This window comes from Chrysemys picta, chromosome 12 (genome assembly GCF_011386835.1).
Source record: "Chrysemys picta bellii isolate R12L10 chromosome 12, ASM1138683v2, whole genome shotgun sequence".
NCBI lineage: Eukaryota > Metazoa > Chordata > Testudines > Emydidae > Chrysemys > Chrysemys picta.
In genome coordinates, this window is record NC_088802.1 from 42090365 (window position 1) to 42112018 (window position 21654).

A 21654-nucleotide genomic window follows, 5' to 3' on the forward strand; every position below is an offset into this window, starting at 1 on the left:
AGGGGTGTTGGGTTGCATGGGCCATTTGCTGCTGCTAGAATAGCTGATGCTCTCCTGTGAACACTTTTTTTTCCCCCTGGCTTGCACCAGTGCAGTGTTGCTGTAGTTTACACTTCTACAACGTCAAGAAGAACTACAAATCCGAACTATTTAGCCCTCTTTCCAGGGCTTGGCAAATGATTTGGCAAGTGAATCCAAACCAAATTCATGTAGATGGTTCTGGTTCCACACAGAAAAATCTCAACCTCTTCTTTTGGGTGGGCTCAGAGCAGCTCCTCAGACCATCCACCTGTTGTTAGATGCTACCGGGGTGGTGCTTCTGCTTTCTCCTGTTGATATCACTCGGCTGCGTGCATGTGGTCCCTCTGTGTGCTGCCCCAGCTCTGCGCAGATAGCTGACACAGCAAACCCGACGAGAACCCCCAATAACCACAGAGTCTAGTAAGGTACAAAGGCACCTCGGCCAGGTTTATTGCGACCCTGACACAATTTCAGTTCCCCGTAGATTACTTAGTCTACCGGGCATACTGCTAGAAAGTGCCGCTCGGCCATGGACTCAGCTCAGTGGCGGGACTTTCCACTACCCCCTTGACAGGACAAAGACACCACCCCAGGGATACATTTTTATACACAGGTACAAACAAGTTACACATCGCTCCTGACGTATTGAGGTGCAACCCCTCTACGTAGCAAGGTACAACCCCTCTACGCAGTAAGGTGCCGCCTTGTACCTGTTGGTTCGATCAAAACAACTCTATCCATCATTTTACCCTTTTGCCCCTGTCATTGGGATGGGTCGGTCTGTTCGCTGTTATCTGTGGAATGTTCCGGTATAGTGTATCTTGGTACCATGTTTATACTGTAACTATGCTAAATGAATATGTATTTCTGCAACATCAGCCCTTTCCTTGCCAACTTCTGTGAGCAGGGCCTGCCTCTTGCTCACAGCTTAACTTTACTTCATATTAGCAAAGTCTTGACCATTACTTTAGTTTGGTTCAGGCCTCATACTGGGCCTTCATTAGGCCTTTACTTACTACATTGCTTTCACTTACTACACCACCCAGCCCTAGAGCAGCCTCTGAATTAAAAGTAACCGTTCACTTTTGGGGGTTCTGAATATTGCTGCTGAGGGCTGCATTTGTCTTCCAGTTCCAAGCTTTTGGCTTGAGCATGGCCAGGCTGTTATTTATGGGTTCAGCTGGGGCGTGCGTGTTAATAAGCCTGGCACCAGCCAAGAACGTTACTTGGGCCCACTGTGACCAGTAAGTGTTACTGCTTTGTAGCTGGCCATATGGGAGAGTATCATGTAGGACTTAGACTGTGAGACAGAGTCGAGACTCCCGTGTTCTATTCCCAGTTCTGCCACTGACTTGTTGCACGCCCCAGGGCTAGTCTCTTAACCACCCCATGCCTCAGTTTCAGCTATAAAATCAGGGGTGATGATAACATCACAGAGGTATCGTATAGGTCAGTTAAAGGTTGTAAAGTGCTTTGAGAGCCTCGCGTTATAACTACTGCACAGAGGATGCATAGGGCTAGAGGGTAAAGATGCGGGAGGAATACAGTAGGTCTAACAAGCCAAGTCACAGGCGACTTCCCAAATCATTCTCGCTGTTTCTGTTTAGGAGAATGATGTGACAAAACTCTACACGGAGACAGCAGCAGAAAACAAACAGCAGCTCAGCCGGCTGGAGTTTGCCAAGAAGGTGGCAGAGAAGGTATCTGCAAACTGTTCTAACCTTTTTTCTAGCGAACATGCCCTACCTGCAAGGTGGGAAAGAAGTTATTTATCAGTGTGATGCAGCAGAATTGTTCAGGGTCCTGCCTCAAGCTGAGATCTCACCAGATTTCAAAGTCAAGCAGGGTTTGGATGTGGATGGAAACCTGGGGGCAGGGACGGGGGACGACTGGGACGCATTGTGCTAGAGGCGGTAGTCCTGGTGAACCAGTAGATGGCACTGTTCCCACCGAGTCAGCAGGGAACTCTGCCTCAGCATGGCCGGTGGGGCATTGCACTGCTGACCAAAGACGCCATCTTTTCAGTGAAACATAAAACCGAGGCCCTGCCCATGTGTGGCCACTGAGTGTATTAACAAATGTTTTTGTTTTCAATGGGGAAAAAAGGGATCCAGAATTAAGATTAACTAGTGTTCACAGCTCTGTCTAACCAATGCTTAGATACTAGGAATTTCAGAGAGAGAACCACCCAACAGCCTGTATCAGCATGGTAGGAATTTAGCATTTCCTCTTGCTGGACAACCCTAAAGATACAAATACCCTAAAGATCATACTAGTTTATAACTCCAATATTGCTTGATTCACTTGGGAGAACAGTACCCCAACCACATCCATTTTTGCCGATTGTGTTTAATCAAAGGCTAAGTGATTGTCAGTTTTGTCTGCTATCACCTATTCCGGTTCTCCAACTGGCCAGCATTGTAAGCCTTGAGGATTCAGGGAAAGGGCCACTGATGCCATGCTCTGAGTGACATTAACTCCTTGTCTTTCTAAAGAACTTCTTGCTTTCTCCTTGCAGAAGGAAGTAAAAGAGGAGATGCAGGCAGAACATGAGCAAATGCAACAGTCAGAAAATCTGGCTCAGTCAACAAAAGAATCAAAGGCACTGAAACTGCAGCTGGAGGAGGAAAGGAGCAAAGTGGCCAAGGTTCAGCAGGAGCTGGAAGAACATAGAAACAGGCTTCTGCTGCTGAAGACTCAAAGGCCCATTGAAAGAGTGGAAGAAAAGGAGGTGGTCGAATACTACCGAGACCCAAAACTGGAGAGCGACTTGGCTAAGATGACGCATCAGATTAAGGATGAGAGCAGAAAAAGGGACAGCCTGCAGGCGGATATTGAAATGATGAACAAGAAGCTCATCCAGATGGAGAAAGAGAGGAAGGTGGTTGAGGCCCAGCTGCTTACCAAAGAGGTCACTAAAATCGAGAGGGATCCAAACCTGGATAACCAAGCGGCTAGCCTCCGTGCGGAAATCAAGCATCTCAGAGAACAGAGCTCCACTTCTTCCCTTGAACTTGAACGGCTCAGGAAAGAGGTGTACGTTCTGGAGCAGAAGCAGCCCAACATCCGAGAGAAAGTGGTCGTGAAAGAGTTGATTAAGCTGGAAAAGGACCCGGAGATGCTGAAGGCCGTCAGGACGTTGCAGATGCAAATTGACAAAGAAACCTTCAACAGGAAATCTGTGGAGGACATGACAATCAAACTGAACAGTAGGATCGAGGAGCTGGAAAGGCTGATTGAAGTAGCAGAACCCAAAATCATTGTCAAGGAGGTGAGGAAGGTGGTACAGGACCCAGAACTGCTGAAAGAGTCTTCCAAGCTTAGAACTCTCATTGAAGAAGAGAGGAACAAGAACCTGATGTTAACAGGAGAGCTGACAGAGCTGCAAAGCAAATACATCATTGCAGAGAGGCAAAAACCTAAGGTAGAGGTTAAAGAAAGAGTCAATGAGATTTTCGTGGTAGATCCAGAGACAGAGAAGGAAATCACTCGCCTGAAGAAGGAGCTCCAAGAAGTTACTAGTAAAAGGACAAAGATTGACAAGAAGGTGGAAGAGGCCTTGTCTGAGCTGAACATCCTCAGGTCTCAGAAACCAACTGTGGAGTATAAGGAGGTGATCCAGGAAGTGGTGAAACTTGAGAAGAGCCCAGAGATTCTTAGAGAAATCGACAGGCTGAAGGAACAGCTCAATGAGTTGGTGAACACAAATGGCAGGTCCCAGGAGCAGCTCATCCGGCTGCAGGGCGAAAGGGATGAATGGAAAAGGGAAAGGTCCAAGGTTGAAACCAAGCTGGTCAACAAGGAAGTTGTCCGATACGAGAATGACCCACTCTTGGAAAAAGAAGCTGATCGCCTCCGCCAAGAGGTGCGCAATGTGTCTCAAAAAAGGAGAGCAGCTGAGGACACCATCTATGACCTGCAGAACAAGTACATGCTGCTGGAGAGGAGGAAGCCCGAAGAAAAGGTGGTGGTCCAGGAGGTGATTCTCACCCAGAAGGATCCAAAGCTCAGGGATGAGCACAACAGACTGAGCCGGAGTTTGGACGAGGAAGTGAGCAACAGACGTCGTGTAGAACGGGAGGTACAGCAGCTTCGGTCTGTGGTGGAAGAGAAAGAGAAGCTGCTTAACTTCCAGGAAGATCGAAACAAGAGGCTTGCGTTGGAAAAGGAGCTGCGTCAAATAACCATGAGAATAAAGGAAATAGAGGAAAGCCCCACACCGGTGCAAGAGAAGATCATCATGGAAGAAGTGGTCAAGTTAGAGAAGGATCCGGTGCTCGAGCAGGCTGCTAGTGGACTGCGTCTGGAGCTGGACAATGAAAAGATGCAGGTTCTGAACCTGCAGAGGGAGTGCAAGAATCTGCAGGTTCAGACTGACATTCTGCAGAAAACAAAATCGCAGGAGAAGACCATCTACAAGGAGGTTATCAGAGTGGAGAAAGACAAAGTTCTAGAAAACGAACGTGCACGGATTTGGGAGCTGCTGAGCAGAGAGAGAACTGCCCGGCAAAATGCAGAAGAGGACATACGACGACTCAAGGAGAAAATAGAGAGAGCCGAAGGCATGAAAAGGACCTGGTCCCGTGAGGAGGCTGATCTCCAGAAAGCACGAAACCTGGCAATCCAAGAGAGAGCCAACCTGGAGAGTGAGCTCAGGGAGCTGGAAAGGCAGAAGCAGCAGAAAGTCCTCGTCCTCCGAGAGGAGTCCAAGCTCCTCAGCCAAAAGACAGAGAATGACAGGCAAAAAAAGATGCAGCGTGAGCAAGAACTTTCCCTCCTGGAGGCAGCTATCCTAAGAGAGAAGGACCAGATCTATGAAAAAGAGAGGTCCATCCGGGAACTCCAGTCTGGGGTCAACCGGGAAGAAATGAGCCACGAGACCGAGATGAGAGAGACTAATCTCTCCACTAAGATCTCCATTTTGGACCCAGAGACGGGGAAGGATATGTCTCCTTATGAGGCATACAAAAGAGGAATCATAGACAGAAACCAGTACATCCAGCTGCAAGAACTAGAGTGCGACTGGGAGGAAATCACTACCTTGGGCCCCAACGGGGATGTTTCTGTCCTGCTCGACAGGAAGAGTGGGAAACAATACTCCATCGAAGATGCCCTGAGGTTTAGGAAGATTACGAAAGAGGAGTACCAGCTGTACAAGGATGGCAAGATCCCAATCTCGGAGTTTGCTCTGCTGGTAGCAGGGGAATCCAAGCCTCCCTCCTCTTTGTCCATTGGCTCCATCATCTCCAAGTCTCCGCTTCCGTCTCCGACGATGCAGCAGCAGACCCAAAGCTTCTTTCCTTCGAGCTTGCAGAAAAGCTTCTGCGATGACAGCTTCCCCATTGCCGGAGTGTTTGACACCGCCACCGACACCAAGTGCAACATAAGAACTGCTGTCATCAAGAAGATGGTGGATCCCATGACTGCTCAAAAGCTGTTGGAGGCCCAGGCTGCAACAGGGGGCATCGTAGACCTCATCACACGGGATCGGTATTCTGTCCACAAAGCCATAGATAGAGGGCTGATCGACAACACCTATATGCAGAGGCTGCTGAACGCCCAGAAAGCTTTCACAGGTGTAGAGGACCCTGTGACCAAGAGGAGGCTGTCTGTCGGGGAGGCAGTTCAGAAAGGATGGATGACCAAGGACAGTGCCTTCCCCTACCTACAGGTCCAACACCTGACTGGGGGGCTCATTGATCCCAAGAAAACCGGTCGCATCCCAGTGTTGGAAGCAGCCCAGACAGGCATGATTAGCGACGACCTGGCTAGGATGCTCCAGGATGAGCCCAACTACGAGAAGGATCTTGTTGACCCAGTCACCAAGGAAAAGATGAATTACAAGGAAGCCATGACTCGTTGCCGGAAAGATCCTCTGAGCGGCCTGCTGCTGCTCCCAGCCACCTCCGAGGGATTTCAGTCTCATCGCCCTGAGCGCTATTCTCCCATGTTGTCACGATTCAGGCACTAAGACGAGTTCCATGTCCCCTCCAATTCCACCATGATCTTAAGCCACGGTGATATTCTCACTTGAACAGACTGCCTAGCATGTCTGTCTGCATACTATTCTAGCGAGCTAATCTTGCCTCCCCATAACTGGGGCAACAGAGGAAGACAAGGCATTCATCGGGGTGAAAGGGTTCTAGCATGGGCGTCTGTGCCTGGTTTGGACAGTAAAGGGGATTTTGATTCATCAAATATGCTTGTGGTAGTTTAAACTGTGTGACTTCCTGTCACCTTGAAGTGGGGGGAGGGTGTCAAGGGGCTAATGTGCTCCCAAGTTTGTTCATTCTTATGCATGCAATAAAACTATAAGGTGTCTCTCCGCTGTTGTGTTATCTTTGAAAATGGAGGATGTCCCCACCCACCCTTCAGTGTAGGTCTAAACATGCCCTGTCTTGAGCACCAGGGCCCAGATCCTCACTCCCCTGGGCATTTAGGTGCCTAATACCATTGAGGAGCTGGCCCTATATACCTTAGCACTATAGACCCAGCATAACATTTCCAGAAGTGGCTACGTGAATTAGACACGGAGGAGTGAACGTCAATGGGACTTGGGCCAAGTGCCTTTTTACAATGCTCAGCCCCGGCTGAAATGAAAGGATCATGTCTTCTGCATTTCATGATTCAGAACCAAATCAAAGTGCTTGTACCCGGTCCTAATGGGTGTGGGAGACTGCCAGATTTTCTAGGAGATGGCAATACGGCCAGGGGATTGATCATTCTTAGCTAAGCTCCTTCTCTTCCTCCCCCATCATTCATGCACAGCCTCTCCCTGGGGACTGTATTGTATCTAGTTCTTACAAAAATAATTTGAAACAATCAACTAATTTCAACCAATGGGAACTGCAGATCATTCTGCCTTTTCCAAAGGCCAAGCAACAGCTGGATGGGAGGAAAAGTGGCCTAGCACGCAGAACGAGGGTCTGGAAGCCAGGTGAAGAGCTGCTGATTGGCCAACAGCATTCTATTAATGCATGTTTTAAACTTCTCTAATCATCTGTGGGTTGGAATCAGATGCTTGTCAGTACTCACAGGTTTTGCTAATGATTTCCTGTGATGGTTGCCTGGGTCTTTTGAACAGGGGGCAGACAGACATTCAGCTCATGAACTAAGGCAGTTTATTGGTACACCAAAGAAAACAAGACGTACACTAGAATCTCAGTGTTACTAGCCTTACATGCTTTCAGTCAGGTTCCTGGTCTAGTGCCTGTCAGCGCTAGCTCCCACGAGCTCCTGTTCTAACCTGCAGCAGCTAACTGGCTTTTATAGCCCTGCAGATTCCCAGCAGGCTTGAAGCCAGCCAATCAGAGTAGCTAGCTCTCTAAAGCTGCCTCAGGTAGCCTCCTTCTGTCTTCCAGCAGCTGTATAACAACTCTAACAACCATTTCTCCATGGTTTGCAACTCATGAAGCTATGGTTCTCCTCTGCAGACAGTGTAACGGTACTGCAACCTTTGAGCTTTCCTAGACAGGTGAGTCAACCTTCCTTTCAGTTAATCAACTGTCGGAAAGGGCTAAAAAACTGCAGCACCATTCACCCCTATGCTGCTCCCTTTCCCAGCTCACTAAGGGGACATGGTACTGCTCTAAAAATGTTAAATAATTGCTCCTCAGGGCTGATGAAAGTTTGGGGAATACAGTGTAATTAAATGTTTGTGAGTTTTGTAACTTAAGTGCCTACTTAATTGCTCTGTATAACTTTCCCTCCGACTTACTGTCAGGAGTAATAGGATGGGGGAAATGGTTTAGAGGCAGGAAGCTGATCAAGCAGTCTGGTGTACTATGTTCACCTTGCAGTCCCCTTAGAAGGACTAGGTCTGAATCGCGCTACTGACTCCAGTGCACTTTCCTGACCCAAAGCTGCTCAGAATTGGCAATAAACAGGTTCATGCACCCCACCTCATGGTCCTGGAATTTCAGCAGTGAGCATCACACCGTATTTCAATCTGTTCCACGGGGCCAGGGGTTCCCCCCCAGCTAAAGATTTGGCAACAAATTCTGAACTGGCCCAGGAATTAATATCTTATTTAGCAGATTTTGCCTCTTTTCTTTTTCATGGAATTTCTGTGAGCAGGTCATAAGTTTCTCAGATTTGCTATTCAGAGGGTGATGGACACACATCGTTCCTCTAGGAATTCGTCATTCATGTTTGAAATTCAAGTTGTGTTGCTTGATTGGGATGGGTCAGATAAGTCACATGGTATTGTCTCGCCTCCAGGATTGGATGAGAACACAGGTACTACTCCCCCTGTACTGCTTAAAAACAAACCCAGCATTGGCCAATCAAATTGATTTAAAAATTGGAATAAATAGCTGCAAAGAGTTCTTTTGGCACGATTCATCTATATCTAGGAAATACTTTGCCTCTCCAAGTGCTTAGCACTTAGACTATAAAATGTCACTAAAATACACCCTTGCACCAACAATTTTTGCAACAGTCTTAGCTGCTGCTTTCCTAGGAGAACGGCATTGAGGACAGGGGCGCTGGAACAATTTGTATAGTGGGGGTGCTGAGAGCCCTTGAACCACACTGTAAACCCTGGGTATGATGGAAACCACTTCAAGCCAGGGCGTGCTAGTTCCAACCCCTATGAATGAGAATTTAGCAGTTCTCATTCCTTAGGAATGAGCAAATCTGAAAGTAACCCTTGACTGTGACCTGCCTAACTCTAAGGCAGCTGTTCCATGAGGTCTTTTGACAAGGCGTTGTTTTATTTGCAGTGTTGTAGCGATGTTGGTCCCAGGACATTAGAGAGACAAAGTGGGTGAGGCAATATCTTTTATTGCACCAATTTCTGTTAGGCCAATAAAAGATATTACCTCACCTATCTGGTCTCTCTGGGATTTTTAAAATCCAGTGATAGGAATGAGAGGGTTTAGATATCCCTGCTAGCCTCCAAATCTGCACTGTAAGTACAAGATGGATCGGTACGGGGAAAGAAAAGGCCAATGGTTTAGTGTTACACAACTACATGACCGCACTTACGTTCAACAGCTGGAGAAAGACAATATAGCTCCCCCCCCCCTCCCCGAGTAATGCTGAAAGAGGTGTAGGGATATCTGTTATGAATATTGCAAAAGAGAGTACAAAATTGTACCCAGATAGCATGATGAGCTGCTGATTCAGTGTTCCACTGCTATTTCACCACAGTTACCTTCAACAGCTGGAGAAAGAGGATATAGATCTCCATAGAGTAATGCTGTTTAATTCATTTATCAGAGTCTCTGCAGCCCCCTTTTTAAGGCAGGTGGGAAAACAAAATATGGAACAAAGTAACTCATCTGTCTTCAGAGTATTTCAGAAAATAAAACAAACTCATACCAGCTTTTATTTAAAAGAAACTCAGTTTCTCCCTGCAGCAGCAATATCTTTGTTCTCTGCCCATTATTCCACAAAACACTATCTGATGCCTCAGCATCTGACAGTTCTGACCTGAAGAAAGAATGAAGAAGGTGACAAAGGGAAAAGAGAAGGCCTGTAATAAAGAAATGGACCAGCTGGATAGGCCGGTGCTGTAGACACAGGTCGAGGTTTTGGCATACATGAGAGATTGTCAGATTCCATCACTAGCCGGGTCCAGGGGGTGGCTAAACAATTGAGCAGCCTATAACATAAACAACCAAGACTTAGGAACAAATTCTATGTATTTTCTTTACTGGAGGAGAGAAGTCCCACAACTGCATCAAAAACTGGTGCTAAATCACTCAAAAGCTAAACAGTCAAATATTGTCAAAGCCAACCCAAGTGACTGAACTTTTTTCGTTTGGACAACAAAAGGGCGTGTTCTCCAGAACTGCGACTTCACACGTTGCCATAGCGGGAGCCTTTGGCTTCTCTTTCGCGCACGATGAAGATCATTCTTAAGATATTTTCACTTGCTGTTTAACTAGGAATTAAAACTCTAAAATTCTTAAACAGTTGAACACAAAGTCTTATACTAACAGCCCCTCTTCTTTTTAATAGCAATAAACAGCGACGCTCCTGGCTGTATGCAGTAGACTCTCCCCGTTGCTTTAGGTCAAGCACTGCCTGATGCAGGGAGGGAAGCTGACAAATCTCTTTGCAATGGGCTATCTGAACCACAGCCAGGACTGGGTGCTGAAAGGACAGACAAGCTACACTGCACCAACCATCACTTTCGCTACGCTCCCAGCCCAGGGGACAAGGATTCTGAAGTTGCCCTCCAGTGTGAGAATTTAGTGTCCCCCAGTCAGTATTATAGGCTGATGGATGGTGCCATCAGGCCTGTCCCTATCACATGTAACAACTACCTCAAGAAGGCTCTAACGGCCCTAACAGATACCCCCAGCAATGGGCTGAGAGCATCCAAACACCTCTGTCTAAATGAGAACTAACACTTCCCTCCAAGTTCCTTTGTAATATGGAGGCATTTCAACCCCAGCCAGCCTCCCTGCTCAGCCACTGGAGCGGGTAAATGCACTGATGCACAGAGCTCAGCATCAGGAATACAGGCGGCCAGAGGCGCTGGGTCCTTTCAGCTGCAGTGTTTCTGCAGCATGTGCTGGTCTTTGGGGTCATGGGGGCTTTGCCAGAAGAAGTACTGGTGGTTGAGGGCTGCCTTAGCTGAAAAGCGCCTGTCGGGGTCATACAGTAACAATTGCTGCAAAGAAAACCAAGAGGATTTGGGGTTTTATTTTTAAAGCAGGATGTTTAATTGAACCAAATGCAAAAGCTTTCAAATAGCTCAAGTCAGTGCCGCTTCTCCTCTGCTAGACTCTGGCCTCCAAAGAGAACCAATTATTATATGGTGCCTTTATCTGACAGCCCAAGAGGGCTTTACTGACTTTAATCAGGTGTGGCAATATCCAAGTTGAGTAGCTAGAGATTGATATCCCCATTTTCCAGATGTGGAAACTGAGGTCCAGAGATGTGATTCACCTAAGGACATAGAATAGCAGGGCTTGGTACAGAACCCAGACCTGCTAGTCCCCAGGCTGGTGGCCAACCACCAAGCTACATGGTTTCCCAAATATTTAGAAAAAGGAGGGCAGCCCAAAAAGTCCTCTATGGGCTGCGGTCATAGACCTTGCCTGAGTTGGATCAGAGCCGGCACCTTGTGCCCTAAGCATGTGCAGGGTAGGAGTCTGTTCCAGACAAGCACGCTGGCCACGCTGCTGCAGTTGTACTTCATAGTACACAACTCCTCCGCCCCCTTCCCCTCCCCGCCCCCCCGGTAAATCACTGCCCAATAACCCATCTTGGATAAAAAAATCCCAGGCAAAGGAACACTGTAAATGGTGAAATCCCTTCGATCAGCCTATGTTTCCTAGAGGGTTCTACTAAGTGTAGTTTTAAACAGCTGTTCCATGACTGCAAGATTTTCTTACTCTATTTACTAAGGGGAAAAAACACTACAGCATGAATGTGTATTGAGATTTATCAATATACATCCATCCTGCACCACAGCTACTATGTAGCACTTAGCAACCTACGTTACTAGCTCTGATGCTAAATGGGGCTGGGAATCTGTTGTTAAGAACAACATTCCAGGTGCAGTCGTCACACATACAGCTCAAGTTTGTCCGTTTTCAGTGTGGAAGACATTGGAGGGACGTTAGAAGAGAAAAACAGCAATCAATCACCCCACTACTCCGGCCCTCTGAATCTTTTTAGGTGCTCAGATACCACAGAGCTGCATGTGCTACAGGAACCTGAATAGAAAAGATTCATAGCGTTTACGGCCAAAAGAGACTGTTACAATCATAGTGTAACCGCCTACATAGCACAGTATTTTACCCAGAGAATTTCCTCCAGCAATTTGTACGTGGAGCCCAGTAGAACTAATCCCTACTCCTATGCGGGAACTTTTGTGTCCAGCGGATCCAAAATACAAGAGCACAGTTCAGGGGTGAGGCACAACACACACACCACTTGACCTGCGATTTGTCATTTCAGCTGAACACGTGCTCCCCTTTGCCCTATTGGCAAGAGCTGAGCCCCCCCCAACACCGGCTCAGAACTCACCGCCAGTAAGTCTCGCCCATCCCGATCCAAGTTCGGAACAATCTCCTTCATCTCTCTTCTCGCCCACCTGGGAAAGTTTCCTTTATAGTCGGGAAGCTGGGTCACCCCCGGCCACGCTGCCTCGGTGGGCGTGCCCAGGGTGCGGAAAATCCGGAAGAGCTGGTCAATTTCAGAATCCCCCGGAAACAGGGCTTTTCTTGTCACCTGGGAGCAACCAAAGCACCAGATCCAGGCCATTAAGTTTCCTTCACATTATTCCCTAATAAGAATAACGTTCATCTCCCGATATAGGGCAACCCTTCCATGGCAAAGTAACGCTAGGGAAGTGTTTAGTGACTGTCTAGAATACAGTAAGTGATGGGAAAGTTAAATAACATTGCATCTGCTTGTCTTCTTCATTCCACCACCCCCACTCCGGGCTCTGTTCCTCTCTCTGATATATGTACAAACACCTGCTCCCCTTCTCCGCTCCCCTTGCAGATTTTGTCCAGCTGCACCAGCAACCTCCCCATTGATGGCTCTGATCCCTGAGGGCATCCTCTGCTTCTGCCCCTCTAATGTGGCAGCAGGCCCTAGTGGTGGAAGCTAGGTCCATCTTCTCCTTGTTTCAAGCTGCTTTTAAAGGAATCCAGACTTTTTGGCACGTGAGATGACATGCCAGCTCTCTGCAGACCACAGTGTGAGAACCTCAGGCGCAGGTGGACATGAGTTCTGTAATGCAGTCTTCTTGCTGCACCCAGCTCTTAGCAGCAGCTATCCAAGCACTGAGGTTAAAATAGGGTGGCCATATTTCCCCAAAGGGAAAACGGGACACTGCACAGGGCCGGCCTGAGGCCCTCCTCTCCCCGCCCCATGCATGGGGCTGGCCTGAGCGCCCCCTGCCACCAGCCCAGGGCCAGCCTGAGCCCACCTGCGTGGAGCCAACCCAAAGCCCCCCTCTACCCCAGGTACAGGGCCAGCCCAAGATCCCCTGCTGCCCACCCACAGGGGGCTGGCTCGGTCCAAGCTGCTCTCCCGAGCCCGCCCTCCCACGCAGGGCTGGCGTTGCCACTCTCCCCCCACATGTTCCTCTGCACCCCGCTAGGGGTTGTACCCCACTTTTTTGGCAAAACTAGGTATTTGTCCCCTTCGTTCTTGACAAGAGCAAAGGGGACAAATGCCCAGTTTTGCCAAAAATATTGGGACAGCCAGGACAGGGCTTAAAAAAGGGACTCTTGTGACCATACGTCCCATTTTGGCCAGCCCAGGTTAAATTTCCCCCAATGCAGAGGGCAATTTTTGGAGGATTTAAGTGTGCCTATAGAGAGAAACAGGCTGTAAGTGGTGGCTAGTTGTTGTGCTGGGCCCTGCCTGCGGGGAGTGAATTTTACTCTGAATGCACAATTAAGAAGCTGCCAACTTCCAACTGCCTGTTCCGTGGTGTACTCCTGTTGCGGATTGTGGGGGAGTTAGGGCCCTGCACCCCTCTTCCCGAGACTCACTGTGACTCTCAGCCAGCCAGTAAAGCAGAAGGTTTATTTAAGGACAGGAACACAGTCTCAAGCCGAGCGTGTAGGTACGACCAGACCCCCTCAATTAGGTCCCTCGGGGAGGTTCAGGGAGCTTAGACCCCAGCTTGGGGTTCCCTGCGTTGCACCACCCAGCCCCAACCGAAACTAAACTCCAAACTCCTCCCGCTGCTTTGTTCAGTCTCCCGGGCAGAAGGTGTTAATTCTCTCTTTCCCCCCCCCCCCCCTTCCTGGCTCAGGTTACAGCTCAGGTAGCTTCCTTCAAGGGAAGTCCCACATCCCCACTGCAACCCCCCTGCAACATTCCCAGGTCAAATCTGCCCTGCTCCCTGCTCCGTCACAACTCCCAGTGCCATCCAGGACCAGGGTAAGAAATGGATAAGCGTTAGCATGAATGTCATGTTAAAAAGAAGGGACCATTCACTTAGAAAATGGTTAAACCTATTCTACCATTTCTGCAAAGATACAGCCAATGCTCCAGACATCCACTGCAGTCGAGTAGTATTTACATCCCAGCAAGATTTCGGGGGCCCGGTACCATAAAGTTACCACCTGCAAGAAACCAAAACAAAAGCATTACTGCAGGGGTAGACAATTTTTTGTCAAGGTCCAGACTAGAGAAGAAAATTAAAAACAAAAACAAAAAAACAATGATAAGTAAATAAAATTTTGGGGTCTGTTCAAAAGCATCTGGTGGTCCAGACTTGGCCCACGGTCCACCTATTGACTACCCCTTCTTTAGTTTAGTTTCCCTTGGCAGGTACACACAGTTCTCTGTTCTTAGCAAGGGACAGTTCCTGCTGTGTCCAGCTTGGAAAGATTCTTTATGTACAACATCCATCTATGCCCCCTCCAACCACACAGGAAGTGGCATCTAATCAACAGTGCAGGCCACTGTAGTGCCCGATACACAAATTTTACAGTGATGGGCATATTAGAAATTCATAGATTACATTATTTTTCATAAAAACGAGGCGTTCTTGTAACACTTTAGAGACTAACCCACAAGGACTCCTTGTTGTTTTTGTTGATACAGACTAACACGGCTACCCCTCTGAAACCATTATTTTTCATAGGAATCAAATAATTCAGATGAGATAAACCGGAGAGTGAGATTGGCACTAAGATACCCAGGTGAAGGCACCTTAGATCAGATGGGACACAGCCATTACCTCGTGAGTGTAAGTGCGCAGTGGAACCCCGAAGGCTCTAGCCAGACCAAAATCTGCCAGTTTGATGGCTCCCACTTCGTTGATAAGCAAATTCTGAGGCTTTAAGTCTCTATGAATGACTCTGTGCGAATGACAGAAGTTCACACCCTGCAGCAGCTGGAACAGATAGCTCTAAAAGGAGAGATTTCAGACATCCATGCAATGAGACAATGTGGAAAACTGGGCTGGTTTAAATGACAACCTTTGAAATACGGTAGATCTTCATTAAGGAAGTGTCCAACAGCTGTATGGAAAATATTTCATGGTTGCAGTATAACTTCAAAAAAGAACTAGATAAGTTCATGGAGGATAGGTCCATCAATGGCTATTAGCCAGGATGGGCAGGGATGGTGTCCCTAGCCTCTGTTTGCCAGAAGCTGGGAAATGGGCGACAGGGGATGGATCTCTTGCTGACTACCTGTTCTGTTCATTCCCTCTGGGGCACCTGGCATTGGCCACTGTCGGAAGACAGGATACTGGGCTAGATGGACCTTTGGTCTGACCCGGTACGGCCTTTCTTATATTCTTAACTTCTCTCCCACAGCCCAGATACTGTCACCCAAGCTCCATCCAAACCCATGACAGAGGTTCTGACCACAACCCAGCAATACACTGACACGTCTCTATCCCTGCTGCCTTGGGGAGGGAAGGAGTCAAGTCCACGCTGTGCTGTCACTGCCAGTGCCAGCAGCGTGTTGCTCAATATAAAAACAATTAGCAGTAGCTCCCTGGACTGTCTCCCCCAACATCACTTGTTTTGTTGTTGGTCAAACAAGCTGAGAAGTCTGGAAATGGCTGGGAAATTAACGAACCAGACAATGCTGTCTAGAATCTTTCAGATCAAACAGCACCTTGGGCCTGACTTGTAGAGGTGCTGAGCACTCACCGCTCCCACTGCCTTCTGCGGGAGCTTACCAACAATTTCCGCTATCAATATAAAGTCTAACACACAGCGGAGCAGTTCTGGGTCCATCCAGCAGAGGGCAGCAAGTATAAACACAGTCTTACCCGCCTGCAGGTATTTTGCCAAGGTGGCACTCTTACTTCTCTAAACTTCGTACCTTTACCAAACTTAAAGGGAGCTCCCCTGTCCGGGACGAGTCCATGTACTTTTTCAAGTCCTGATTCAGATACTCAAACACCAGATACAGCTTCTTCTGACTGTGCACAACATCTAGAAGCCTAAGAACAAAACACAACCATGCCCAGTCTTATTAAAAACAGTCCTGACCAGCTTTATACAGCAGTGCTCCAAACCAATACTTATTTCTGTAATGAAACAGCAGTAGAACAGGACAGGGGGTAACATAGATATGTTCTCTTCTAGCAGGCCCACAATCCCTCTGCTAGGTTCTTTTCTTCAGCAGCTGAATGGAATAGGATTTATTTGAAACGTCTTGTGCCTTACTAGCTATTATCTATCTTCTCTACATTATATTAGCAGCAGCTAGTTTGTAAGTGGGATAATAGGGCCAGATCACCAATTTGTGTAACTTGGCATAGCTCCATTGAAAGGCAGAGCTATGCCAGTTGAGGAGCTGGCCCATTGTATCTGGTAAGACTGGAGGGAAGAGTTTGGTGCGGGTGGCAAACCATCCTGCATGTGAATGGGCATTCCTGAAAAGAACAAGGACAGCCTGATGAAAGCAAAAATGTAGCCAATATGCATTAGTTGGGTCATGGTGGATTCTCCATCACTGACCATTTTTAAATCCAGATGGGAGCTCTGCTCTCGGAATTACTGTGGGGAAGTTCTCCGGCCTGTGCTAGACAGGAGGTCAGACTAGATGATCACGATGGTCCCTTCTGGCCTTGGAATCTATCGGTATGTCTACACGGCAATACAAATCCCACAGCACTGAGTCATAGGCGCCGACTCTGTGGGTGCTCTGGGGCTGGAGCACCCATGGGGGAAAAGTAGTGGGTGCTCTGCACCCACCGGCACCCAAGCACCCTGCCCCGCCTCACCTCCGCCTCCTCCCATGAGCGCGCCCCATCCCCGCTCCTCTGCCTACCTTCCAGCGCTTGTCACCACCAAACAGCTATAGCAAGGAGGGAAGGGGGAGGAGCAGGAACATGGGGCGCTCAGGGGAGGAGGCGAGGAAGAGGAGGGGCCAGGGTGGGGATTTGGGGAAGGAGTTGAATGGGGACAGGGAGGAGGCAGAGTTGGGGCAGGGACTTTGGGGAAGGGGTTGGGATGGGGGCGGGGCAGGGGTGGAGTCAGGGCGGGGGCCGATGGGGGTCAAGCAACCACCGGCGCCAGAATAAGTCGGCGCCTATGCACCGAGTCTTGGCACTTGGGTCAGCTGACCTGGGCTTCCAGGGCTCAGGCTGCAGCTCTGTAAAACTGCAGTGCAGATGTGCCGCCTCGGGCTGGAGCCTGGGCTCTGAGACCCTCACCCCCGGCGCGGGTTCTCAGAGCCTGGGCTCCAGCCTGAGCCCGAACATCTACACTGCAATTTTATAGCCCCATGAGCCCGAGTCTGCTGACCCGGGCCGGCCTGTGGCTTTTTCAGTGAAGTGTAGATGTATTGAATCTAGCTGGAAGGGTAACTGTGATCTGCAGCATTCTGCTGCTGCTCTCCAAAACAGCCACTCCAGAGCTGCAGCTCTGGCCTGGATTTTAAGGAGGGGAGAGGAAATCTTGCTTGGGAAGGTCTTTCAGAAAGGAGCACGCCTTGACTAGGAAAGCTTGGTTGTAGCTAGGCAGTGCTGGCTCATGCTGAGAAAAGGGGCGAAGTTAACCAACCCCCCGAGAGTTGGAGCCCTGCTGTAAGACACCCTGTTGTTTTTCATAGCCAAAGCATGGCATTCGGTTTCCTTGGCCATCTATCTCATTTCTGTTTATTTGGTGTCTGATTGTCAACACCCAGACACATTTTTTTACATCACGTTTCCTGCATTTGAATTTCTCCACAAAAGTCTCGCAGCCACCGTCATCTTCTCCATTAGCTCGGCAAGGTGACCAAGTTTAAAAACAAAAAACACCAAGGAAATTTCCAGGGGAAAAACAAAGTTTAAAATGCTCAATGGAGAAAAAGGCCATTAAATTCTCTTCAGCACTAATGCAACCGCAGAAGGAAAAAGAAACACAAGACGACTACGAAATTGTAAATTTGCTCCACTTTGAACGCTAATTCACACTGTTCACAGGGATTGTTCATCTGATTTTTAAGTTCCACACACTTCTTAATGTGTGGCTGTGTCTAAAAATATAACCCATCAACTGGAACTGTGGCCTTTTCCATTGCCCTGTGTCAGGGTAATGACTCTGAATAACACTCAGGGACTTTGATAGGCACTTACTGTTTGAAAAATAGCTAAGTCAGTGGTTAGGGCAAAGGGCGAGCAGAAAACGATTTTTTATACGTGACTGACTGAGAAATGCCTTGTCCGTTTCCTTTTAATCAACAACCCTTTTACTTGGCACACACAAAGCTGGGAGACGTTGGTTAACATCCTTATGCTCCTCAGCTTGACACAACTGCACTTGATCAGTAGTGAGTGAGTCGTATTGCAATGACCCGACCGCCCCAATTCCATGGCCAGACTGAGTGCTTCTCTTACCTCACTATGTTTGGATGCTTAAGTTCTTTGAGCAGAGAGATTTCTCGGATTGCTGTACTCGGAACCCCTTCTGTCTCCCTATGGGAGAAAAACAGACTTTATTGCATTCCCCATTATTTCCTGGGGTGATATTAGCAAGTAAATGCCAATTCAGCTAGTCATGTGGCTCACGGACGTCTTCCTTTCTGACCTTTCTTTTTGGTGGATACTCACAGGGGCTTAGGACAGAAAATATAAGGTTTCTCGATCTAGGACCCTCTCCATATGTATCTAGACAACTTAGGCCTAGATTTTTAGGAGAGCGCAGGATCAGATTTTCAAGTGCTCAGCACACATAACTGGGGCCAGCGCTCAGTCATACATGTCATTGTGGGTGAGGTGTGCGCCTGAAAATCTGGCCTCTCTTTATACGGCCAAGTGAGAGCCCTAAGCCAGCCTGGTTGTCCCACTGGCATGCACAGAGTAGGCCGAGCCAAGTTCCAACAAGTGTTGGCCCTGGTTTGAGGCTGTCCATGCTAGGGAGAGAACTGCTTTAAGACCAGCTTGAGAAGGAGCATGCGGAGGGAAATGTTAGGACAAGGAGTGTACAAGCCAGTTTCTGTGGCACAGGCTATCTTAGAATGCTTGTTCTCAGACTGAGGCGCGTTTCCCATTCCTGGCGGGGAGCTCTTAGCTTGTCATGCTGATCAGTAAGTTTGAATGAGGGGTGAGGATTGTGTGCAGTTAGGAAGGTTAGGGCTTGTCTACAGTGCAGCACAAACTGGTCTGGCTAGATGATGGTTCTCGAGTATGGTTTGGACACAGCTGTGCTTGATTACCATTTCAAGCTTGACTGGAGATGGTATGGGTTGCTGCTCCTTTCTGGACCAGGTTTTGATCCTAAGAGGTCTAGACTATTTAATTTTTTAATTAATGGAGATATCCTATCTCCTAGAACTGGAAGGGACCTTGAAAGGTCATCGAGTCCAGTCCCCTCCCTTCACTAGCAGGACCATGTACTGATTTTGCCCCAGATCCCTAGGTGGCCCCCTCAAGGATTGAGCTCACAACCCTGGGTTTAGCAGGCCAATGCTCAAACCACTGAGCTATCCCTCCCTCCACTGAGCTATCCCTCCCTCCACTGAGCTATCCCTCCCTCCTTGACTACGCTACAGACAGGCACAGCAGGGCACTATCGTGGCTTCTTAATGCTGTGATGTGGGTTGCCTAACCATGTTACAACAGTAGCTGTGTTGGGTAAACATTTCAGACACGGTTTCAAACCCTAGCGTTGGCATGACCCTAGAGTTCTGGCTTTGAGGTGGAATGTGTGAGCTGGACCCTGGTTGGGAGCGTGGACACTCACGAATCCAGACGGATCTTCTTCAGAGCCACCAGCTGGCCCGTTCGTTTGTTCCTCGCCTTGTACACCACTCCATAAGTGCCTTCCCCAATTTTCTCCACCTTCTGGAACACATCCTGGAACGTGTCCATGGTCCGTCGGCAGGCTTGTCACTGAAACATTCCTCCATTCATTAGTCAGAGTCCCACTTTGCCATTTCAGTCCCGCACATTTTAACATTGCCCTCTGCTTCAGAGTACCAGCAGGCCCCGCCTTTCAATGAACATCCCAGAAACTGAAGGTATTGTTGGATGGAAAAAGGTACTGCAATTGCATTAAACCCTTTCCATCGCAATATCCCATCCGTTCCCTAACCCCTGCAAAGACAACTCCCTTTAATAATACCCCACAGTGTAACCACATTCAGCAGCCTAAAGGCATCCAAACAAGAGCCTCAAGGCATGTCTCATGGCAGTGCTACTCTATAAACAAATGTGCACATCCCAAGCTGTGCTACATACTATACAGAGGCAGGGAAGATGCTTGCCCTCCAATGCAAAACCTCCAAGCTGTTTCAGTCCAGTGCCTCAAGCAATTCTCAAATACCCTGGGTTCAATTTCTAATGCACACATCAGTAACTAAATACCCCTCCTGAATTAAATAATACAGTTATTAGGCGAATACATTGGAGAAAATGACTAGTAGTCAGAGGACTGGACTGATCCTGACCATCTAAGATCAATCTCTCGCTCAGAGATGCCGGTCTCTTCCTGTGACTTTGAACAAGCCACTTACTCACCCTGCCTCTCCTTCCCCTTTTGTTAAATGGGCTTGGGGGCTGAGAGAATGAGTTATGAATTAAAAGCCCTATTAGCGCTAAGTATTACTGCTATGTACCTCTTAACAGTTCAATACCATCTGCTCTATTTTCAACCAACAGTCTCCTAATTAGGTGTAAAACCATTTGTCCTTTCCCACCCCGAGTAGCCCCAGGCCTCCCTGTATTAAATTTCCTAAAGCCGACTCTGATGGCCTGTAGAAAATGGTCCAGCTGCAACCGTGTCCCTTGTAATGGGCCAGAATTACTGTATTGCTCTTCCCCCTATATGTCTATGGCTAGCATTTCTGCATGAAAACTGGCCCCTGCAGCCTGTGGAGAAAGAGATCTAATACTTTAAAGATGGATTTGCCATAATATACCAGCTTTCCTTCAATATTTAACTTAAATGCTGTGCGGTTGGAGGGTAGGTTTTAAGGCAGGCATATGCAGCCCCTCCTATGCAGGCTGGGCAGTTTCTGCACTCAGTTTCCTGCATCCAGTGTGAAATGGCTGTCTCCTCTCCATGCCCACTGTATGCTCCTGCCCACATGCTCATCTCACCTTCTCTGTGTAGCCTTCCTGCTGATCTACTGGGTTGCCAAAGGGTCAAAATTCATTCTACTCTCGTGCCCAGGTCATTTGACCACTAGGGGGAGACATCATTTAAAATGTTATAGTGTCTATGTTACAATCAAATGCACTGGCTGGTGCTGGCCACTGCTGAGGTAAGAGGAGGAAAGAATTTTGTCCAGTGGCATTCACACCCTTCTAGCTGTTAGCCAGCTGGGGAGGATGACGACCCAGACAAGGGACACAAGCAAAATTGCAGTGGAAGAAATGTAACATGACGGGGGATCAATTTAGTTACCCCGTTTTCCACAATCTTAAGTATAATTGCTAACAAAATCAGTATAATAATAAAAGTGGGAGATCGACAGCGACTGTCCGGGAAACAAGTCACTTAGGGGCTCATCCTTCATGCTGAGGGACAGCTGAGAACTGTGTAAGGACAGAGCGTACGCTCCTTGGGGCGTGTTTATACTGCACCTAGCACAACGGAGTCATAGTCCATGACCAGAGCGCCTCGGCACGACCATAATACAAATAACTAATAAATGCCTTTATGCCTTGCAAAATGGCCAACAAACATCTACCAGCCCAAGCAGACTCTATCTGCCCTTAGTAAGATGATGGGGCGGGGGGGGGCGGGATTTTTT

The 21654-nt window shown here is 48.2% G+C and overlaps 2 protein-coding genes across 5 annotated transcripts in view; one reads left to right on the forward strand and one right to left on the reverse strand.

Moving 5' to 3' along the window:
* EVPL (envoplakin) overlaps positions 1 to 6346 on the forward strand; it is a 57760-nt gene extending 51414 nt beyond the window's left edge. For both annotated transcript variants that reach the window (XM_024101671.3, XM_005297510.4), the window contains exons 21-22: positions 1629 to 1721; positions 2540 to 6346. In XM_024101671.3, coding sequence (XP_023957439.2) covers positions 1629 to 1721; positions 2540 to 5992 — 3546 coding nt within the window. In that variant the 3' untranslated portion in view covers positions 5993 to 6346. The remainder of the gene's footprint in view (positions 1 to 1628; positions 1722 to 2539) is intronic.
* Positions 6347 to 9658: 3312 nt separating this feature from the next.
* CDK3 (cyclin dependent kinase 3) lies at positions 9659 to 21053 on the reverse strand. 3 transcript variants are annotated; one of them, XM_024101672.3, is made up of 8 exons: positions 20999 to 21053; positions 19641 to 19789; positions 18296 to 18373; positions 15790 to 15910; positions 14690 to 14860; positions 13968 to 14069; positions 12010 to 12213; positions 9659 to 10645 (listed from the first exon to the last, which is right to left on the reverse strand). In XM_024101672.3, the coding sequence occupies exons 2-8, from the start codon at positions 19766 to 19768 to the stop codon at positions 10520 to 10522; spliced, it is 930 nt and encodes a 309-aa protein (XP_023957440.2). In that variant the 5' UTR covers positions 19769 to 19789; positions 20999 to 21053; the 3' UTR covers positions 9659 to 10519. The 3 variants fall into 3 exon arrangements, with proteins under 3 accessions (XP_023957440.2, XP_023957441.2, XP_065419502.1); XM_024101673.3 differs by having other exon boundaries at positions 20818 to 21007; XM_065563430.1 differs by lacking the exon at positions 20999 to 21053 and having other exon boundaries at positions 19641 to 19993.
* Positions 21054 to 21654: the final 601 nt, after the last annotated feature.

What these genes read in the sequence shown, in the direction of transcription:
- CDK3 (XM_024101672.3), bottom strand. Translation starts at nt 19,768, where the DNA reads ATGGACACGTTCCAGGATGTGTTCCAGAAGGTGGAGAAAATTGGGGAA. An exon ending in TGCGCACTTACACTCACGAG is followed by an intron (nt 14,070 to 14,689) that starts GTAATGGCTGTG and finishes GGTTTCTTGCAG; the next exon opens with GTGGTAACTTTATGGTACCG. An exon ending in ATGGGCGAGACTTACTGGCG is followed by an intron (nt 10,646 to 12,009) that starts GTGAGTTCTGAG and finishes TTTTCTTTGCAG; the next exon opens with CAATTGTTACTGTATGACCC.